This window comes from Bison bison, unplaced genomic scaffold (assembly GCF_000754665.1).
Source record: "Bison bison bison isolate TAMUID 2011002044 unplaced genomic scaffold, Bison_UMD1.0 scf7180017864203, whole genome shotgun sequence".
NCBI classification, from domain to species: domain Eukaryota; kingdom Metazoa; phylum Chordata; class Mammalia; order Artiodactyla; family Bovidae; genus Bison; species Bison bison.
This window is the reverse complement of record NW_011494775.1, coordinates 4,173,281-4,181,073: the sequence shown is the minus strand read 5'-3', so window position 1 is coordinate 4,181,073 and position 7,793 is coordinate 4,173,281. Positions and strand designations below refer to the sequence as shown.

The 7,793-nt window shown below is 36.0% G+C and overlaps 1 protein-coding gene across 2 annotated transcripts in view; it reads left to right on the top strand.

The window, feature by feature from the left end:
• The window catches only part of DDX46 (DEAD (Asp-Glu-Ala-Asp) box polypeptide 46), a 52,804-nt gene that overhangs the window by 13,934 nt on the left and 31,077 nt on the right, over positions 1 to 7,793 (top strand). For both annotated transcript variants that reach the window (XM_010844498.1, XM_010844497.1), the window contains exons 7-11: positions 1,272 to 1,385; positions 2,674 to 2,839; positions 3,541 to 3,661; positions 4,219 to 4,394; positions 5,325 to 5,446. In XM_010844498.1, coding sequence (XP_010842800.1) covers positions 1,272 to 1,385; positions 2,674 to 2,839; positions 3,541 to 3,661; positions 4,219 to 4,394; positions 5,325 to 5,446 — 699 coding nt within the window. The remainder of the gene's footprint in view (positions 1 to 1,271; positions 1,386 to 2,673; positions 2,840 to 3,540; positions 3,662 to 4,218; positions 4,395 to 5,324; positions 5,447 to 7,793) is intronic.

Genomic DNA, 7,793 nt, shown 5'->3' with positions numbered 1-7,793 from the left:
CGTTTCTCACATGATATTTTACATGTTTCAATGTCATTCTCCCAAATCTTCCCACCCTCTCCCTCTCCCACAGAGTCCATAAGACTGTTCTATACATCAGTGTCTCTTTTGCTGTCTTGTACACCGGGTTATTGTTACCATCTTTCTAAATTCCATATATATGCGTTAGTATACTGTATTGGTGTTTTTCCTTCTGGCTTACTTCACTCTGTGTAATAGGCTCCAGTTTCATCCACCTCATTAGAACTGATTCAAATGTATTCTTTTTAATGGCTGAGTAATACTCCATTGTGTATATGTACCATAGCTTTCTTATCCATTCATCTGCTGATGGACATCTAGGTTGCTTCCATGTCCTGGCTATTATAAACAGTGCTGCGATGAACATTGGGGTACACGTGTCTCTTTCCCTTCTGGTTTCCTCAGTGTGTATGCCCAGCAGTGGGATTGCTGGATCATAAGGCAGTTCTGTTTCCAGTTTTTTAAGGACTCTCCACACTGTTCTCCATAGTGGCTGTACTAGTTTGCATTCCCACCAACAGTGTAAGAGGGTTCCCTTTTCTCCACACCCTCTCCAGCATTTATTATTTGTAGACTTTTGGATCGCAGCCATTCTGACTGGTTTTTGTTTCCTTCTGCATCTCAAAAGTGTCTGTACTTTTTCTGAAGAGCAGAGATACTAGCAAATTTTAACTGCAAATGTCCTTTTAGAAGTCATCATTACTATTACCATCTTTGTTTAGTGTTTTTGCTTGTTACTTTCTCAGTAGGTCCTTTTCCAACACTCCCATCTTTTATACTCCTGATCCTCTTTAGTCTAGGTTTTCTTTTTCTTAATAGAATTTATTGACAAATTGTATAATTCAGTGTTGTGTTTGTTTGTTCCTTCTTCTAAAATCTTCCCAAGAGCAGTGATCTTTACCTGTTTTGTTTATTGATTCATCTTAAGATCCTGGGATAGTATTTGGTTTGTGGAATGAGTGAAAAGTACTATTTGGTAGTATTTTTTAAATATATTACATAATATTATATAAAATTACATACTATGTACCTAATTACCTATGTATTAATGTGTTAGGAAATATAATGCTATTGTATTACATTTTTAAATTTAAGTAAGTAAGGAGAAAGTGGGCTACTGTTTGTTTTTGCATTAGTAGTCACTGACAACTAAGTTAATTCAAATTATAAATTATTACAGTTACCATTGTTTCATTTGGTTTATACTTTGTGTTTCAACTTTAGCAAAATATTTCACATTCTTTTTTTAGAAGTCTGGGCCAACAGTCACAAAAGTTGTCACAGTTGTCACAACCAAGAAAGCAGTGGTAGATTCTGATAAGAAGAAAGGTGAGCTAATGGAGAATGACCAGGATGCCATGGAGGTAATTCTTCTTTAATTTTTAACTTTGTTCATGATACCATAGAATGAAACAGCAGCCCACTCCAGTATTCTTGCCTGGAGAATTCCATGGACAAGGGAGCCTAGTGGGCTGTGGTCCGTGGGATCACAGAGAGTCGGACACGACTGAGCACACAGCACATGATGCCATCCTATGAGTGTTTATAAGAAAGCATTGATGGAGGTGTGCTTTTCAGTTACGCAGTTTACTCTTAGGAGAAATTCTTGCTTTTCTCAACAGTATTGTAGCCAGATATCCAAACTAGTAGAACATTTTAACCTCTTTGACCTCTTGTATACCTGCTTTTTTTTAAAATTGAAGTATAGTTGATTTACAATATAGTGTTAGTTTCAAGTGTACAGCAAAGTGATTCCGTTATACACACACATGTGTATTTTTAGTTTCTTTTTCATTATAAGTTATTACAAGATATTGCATGTAATTCCCTTTGAAAGTGTGAAAAGTGAAAATGTTAGTCATTCAGTATGTCTGACTCTTTGCTATCCCATGGACTGTAGCCCACCAGGCTCCTCTGTCCATGGATTTCTCCAGGCAAGAATACTAGAGTGGATAGCCATTCCCTTCTCGACAGGATCTTTCTGACCCAGGGATTGAACCCAGGTCTCTAGCATTGTACAGTAAATCCTTGTTGCTTACTTTATGTATAGTAGTTTGTATCTGTTAATCCCACATTCCTAATTTATCCCTCCCCTTTCCTGTTCCCCTTTGATAGCCAGAAGTTTGTTTTCTATGTCTGTGAGTCTGTTTCTGTTTTGAAAATAAATTCATTTGTATTACTTTTTTGATTCCACATTTAAGTGATATCATATGATATTTGTCTTTCTCTGACTTACTTCACATGGTATGATGTTCTCTAGGTTCATCTGTGTTCCTGCACACGGATAGGCCAAATTTTGATTCATCCTTGTCCCTCATCAGTACATCCCAGGCATAGAATAGGGAGAGAAGAAATGAAGTGACAGAATGAAATTTTTTACTATTAACATTCATTGTAATGATTTATATAGAGAAAACTATAGCAGAACTTCATTAAAGCTATGTTAGAATTAGTTTTTTGTTTTAGCTTTATATTGTTACTATAGCTTTCTATAATGGCAAAGAGAAAATAAGCTAAGTTAGAAAGTTCAGAAAATAAAAGAAGAGGAAAAGAATATTTTCTAGGAGTGGAACATTTTTAAAGTTAGAAATATTTCTTCCCATAGAAATATAGTAATAGATTTAGCTCTTAATTTTTCTCTTTTTGTTACAGTATTCTTCAGAGGAGGAAGAAGTTGATCTTCAGACAGCTCTTACAGGTTACCAGACAAAGCAGAGAAAGCTTCTAGAACCAGTGGATCATGGAAAAATTGAATATGAACCATTCAGAAAAAACTTCTATGTTGAAGTTCCAGAATTGGCAAAAATGTCTCTAGAGGGTAAAATTTGTTTATTCATTGATCGGTTATTTTGGGAATGGGGGAAATACACTTCACCTTGCCTGGGAGGCATGTTGATAGGCCTGTAAGTTGATGGGTGAGTAGGAGAAATGTGCCTGACTTACCTGGAGAAATGAGAGTGAACTAGAACATGAGAAATCATTCTGGAGAGTGAGACGACTACATCCACAATGATTAGAAATAGAAATTAGTGTGTTTTGGGAAACATTTTAAAAAAAAGAGCAAAAATTAGTTTGGCTTATGTGGTTGAGCTTTTTAGGGTTGAAAATACTCTTCATGTGAAGTTAGCAAGTAGAGTATTGTTACGTTTTTCTCTTATTTGAGAATTAGAAACCGATATGAAGCTGTGTGATATTGACGGAAAAAGCATGATATGGGCAACCCTTGCTTAAAGAACAAGTAGTTGTATTACTTGTGAATCACTGTTCTTTTATTGCTGTTAGAATTTAAGTCAAAATAACCAAATTGTAGAAATTGGGGTGTTTCTTTTGTTCCTAGTTGGTTGCAACAGTAATCACTTGTCAGAGCTGTTCAGTGCATTGTCCTGGAGCTTTGATATGGAATTATCTTTGGGAACACTAAAAAAGAATTGATTCTTAATCTTACCATGCCTCATTGAAAAGTAGAGGGCACTAACAGAACAATATTTAAGAGTTTCTAATCTGGATTTTGTTTTGTAGAGGTGAATGTATTTCGGTTGGAAATGGAGGGCATTACTGTCAAGGGGAAAGGTTGCCCCAAACCAATTAAATCTTGGGTTCAGTGTGGAATTTCTATGAAGATCTTAAATTCTCTAAAAAAGTAAGTGTTGAGCGGTTGTCCACATTTTTCAATATCTTGCTACAGAAGATAACCTGTTACATACATTTTCACTCTAATGGAAAATACTGATTTTTGTTAAACAGCTTTCTCTAGATATGATTTACATACCATAAAGTTTACCCTTTGGTTTACGATTTTCATTATATTTATGAAGTTGTGTAGTCATTACCATAATCTAATTTTAGAACATTTTCATCAAACCCAAAAGAGGCCTGGATCTATTAGTATTCATTTTTCTCTCTTCTACACACAAGGCAGTCTCTTACCTACTACTTTTTATAGATTTGTGTATTCTGGACATTTCATATAAATTAGATCGTACTTATATATAGTCCTTTGTGACTGGCTTCTTCCAATTAGCATAGTATTTTCAAATATTTCTACATCATCCATGATGTAGAATGTCTGAGTACTTCATTCCTTTTTGCCAAATAAAAATCTCATTATATGGATATACATTTTGGAAAACTTACAGTGTGAGAGCCTAAAGATCACCACAGTCCTTACTGTTGTCTTCCTATGGTTTGCTTTTTAAGGCATGGTTATGAAAAGCCCACGCCAATCCAAACCCAGGCGATTCCTGCGATAATGTCTGGACGAGATTTGATTGGTATTGCCAAGACAGGAAGTGGAAAGACCATTGCCTTTCTGTTGCCCATGTTTAGACACATCATGGATCAGAGATCTTTAGAAGAAGGAGAGGGGCCAATAGGTACAGTTCCTTTCATTAAACTATTTTTTCAGATAACAACTTTGTCAGTTAATCAGAAAGACCTGATGCTTTGTAATAAGTGTAACAATAAAGATGTCTTTATGTACAGTTCCTCTATAAATTTGGCACTTTGGGGCTGATTTCCCCTTACCAGCAGGTGGAGTGAGACTCTTCAGAGCTCTGGAGTGACATCTCAGAAGTACAAAAACAGCCTCTCCTGGCACAGCTCAATTTTTAAACTCTGACTCGGCAGGTAGAATCCTCGTGCATCTATCTGTTTATTTATGTTGAGGTTTGTTCTTAGCCCATATGAGTGGATCTATAAACTCAACATAGAAGATTGCAGGGAAGTGTATTTTTGTTTTTGCTTTTGTTTTTTTGGCCTTAAAAGGCTATAGTGCCAGTGTTTGATTCAGGATTAGGTCTTCAGATTCAGTTTTCTTGATTCATTTGGCAGAGATCTCTTCTCCAAATTTGAATAGGGTTTTGGAAAGTTGTTCAGCTCCTCTCTTGGCAACAGAGGGCACAGTATGTCTCTCCTCTGTCTGTGCCCCTCAGACCCAGGTTGTTTCCGGAAGCCACGGCATGGCTCTGCAGCACAGTGAGTCACTTGATTATCTTTGCTCTGTGATTTGCAGTTGAGACTGATTTGCATTCTTTTCAACCAAGTATTTTCCTGATGGTTGAGTAAGGCATTTAACTCTGATTTATCTTCCTATAGCATGTTCTTAAAATCTACTTAAAATTATCCTTCACCACAGTCTCTGCTATTATAAAACTTTTGAAATAGAATTTTCAGAGGTACATAAAACAAATTAAAACAAAAATTAGACTAAGCTCTGAACTTGATTGCAGAGGTTAAATTTAACACTTTAAAGATTAGCCTTAAGAATTTTGGTGGTTAGGCTTTTGACATATTTATCTTTTCAGCTGTCATCATGACTCCAACTCGAGAACTGGCTTTACAGATTACTAAAGAATGTAAGAAGTTTTCAAAGACCTTGGGCCTTAGAGTGGTCTGTGTTTATGGAGGAACAGGAATCAGTGAGCAGGTAGATATAAAAGGAACATTCAGTTTTTTTTGGTTTTTTGGAATTGAATGATTTAATAATGTAGAAGTGATTCTTTGTTTTAGTGTTTTCTATAATGATTGCTTCTAAAATCTTAAAAAGAAATGTGATAATAAGAATGAATTATGTTAAAGTTATATTTTAGAATTTTTGAGTCATTTTTGTATCTTAGCTTTACCATGCTTCTTCGCTTTTCCCTCCTCAAGGAAGCAGATAGTTTTTTCATTTTACAGATGTTCAGAAAGGTTAAGTTGACCGAAGTCTTTAACTTAAAAAGACTTTGTCCTAGAACCGAGGTGTTACGATTTGTGGACCAGCATTTATTCTTTAATCTAAGTGACATCTTTAAAAGGTGGTGTTGAGTGTGATATACTAATATCAGAGTTGCATTTGCATTCCTAAATGATTTTAGGGAGAATTATTTAAACATACCTTCATTGACTCCAATCTTTAGCTTGGCATTTTTCTGTGTGTCTTCTAAAGAATGATAGCCATCAGATATTTTGCTTTAACTAGAAGAGTGATAGCCATCAGATATTTTGCTTTAACTAGAAGAAGGAAAAAAAAGCTGGTCAGATTAAGTTTTGCAAAATTAAATCTTTCCTGCAAGACTGCATAGTTGTTAAAAAGCTAGTGCATATTATGATGCTGGCAAAAGGAATAAATGACATTTTCTGAGCATATTTAACCTGAAACCCTTCTTAAGGACTTAATTTTCTCAGATTTTTAGATACATTTTGGGAATATTTGCTTTTGGTATCCCAGTGCTATTTTTAAACGTTGCACTTAGTTTTCTGAGTTTATCTTTGTCAATTTTTTTTGGCCATAAACTATAGTTAAGAAATACAGTTACTAAGTAAGCTGGTACATGCCTGCATACTTAAATAGAAGTCAGAGTTTTATGATATCTTACATAGTTTGGTGTTTTCCATTTTACTTTGTTTCAAAAACAGTTTGTGACTTAAACTGATTTCATAATTCATTAATGGAAACAACTCTGAATTTGAAAACCATTGACCTATTACATTTCTTTACTTAGTGCTCTCGTGTTCCTTCCTTGGTTTTGAGGAATCTTGTCAAATTAAAATTGGTAAAATTCTATGATTTTGATTGATTTCAGAGTTATAGCACCATGTGGTCTTGTTCCTTGTGGTCTTGCTGCTACCTATCCCTTTAGTACTTGGATGCAATCTCAAAAACGACAGAATGATCTCTGTTCATTTCCAAGGCAAACCATTCAATATCACGGTAATCCAAGTCTATGCCCCAACCAGTAATGCTGAAGGAGCTGAAGTTGAACGCTTCTGTGAAGACCTACAAGACCTTTTAGCACTAACACCCAAAAAAGATGTCCTTTTCATTATAGGGGACTGGAATGCAAAAGTAGGAAGTCAAGAAAAACCTGGAGTGACAGGCAAATTTGGCCTTGGAATACAGAATGAAGCAGGGCAAAGACTAATAGAGTTTTGCCAAGAAAATGCACTGGTCATAACAAACACCCTCTTCCAACAACACAAGAGAAGACTCCACACATGGACATCACCAGATGGTCAACACTGAAATCAGATTGATTATATTCTTTGCAGCCAAAGATGGAGAAGCTCTATACAGTCAGCAAAAACAAGACCAGGAGCTGACTGTGGCTCAGACCATGAACTCCTTATTGCCAAATTCAGACTTAAATGGAAGAAAGTAGGGAAAACCACTAGACCATTCAGGTATGACCTAAATCAAATCCCTTATGATTATACAGTGTAAGTGAGACATAGATTTAAGGGCCTAGATCTGATCGATAGAGTGCCTGATGAACTATGGAATGAGGTTCGTGACATTGTACAGGAGACAGGGATCAAGACCATCCCCATGGAAAAGAAATGCAAAAAAGCAAAATGGCTGTCTGGGGAGGCCTTACAGATAGCTGTGAAAAGAAGAGAAGTGAAAAGCAAAGAAGAAAAGGAAAGATATAAACATCTGAATGCAGAGTTCCAAAGAATAGCAAAAAGAGATAGAAAGCCTTCTTCAGCGATTAATGCAAAGAAATAGAGGAAAACAACAGAATGGGAAAGACTAGGGATCTCTTCAAGAAAATCAGCGATACCAAGGGAACATTTCATGCAAAGATGGGCTCGATAAAGGACAGAAATGGTATGGACCTAACAGAAGCAGAAGATGTTAAGAAGAGATGGCAAGAATACACAGAAGAACTGTACAAAAAAGATCTTCATGACCCAGATAATCACGATGGTGTGATCACTCACCTAGAGCCAGACATCCTGGAATGTGAAGTCAAGTGGGCCTTAGAAAGCATCACTATGAACAAAGCTAGTGG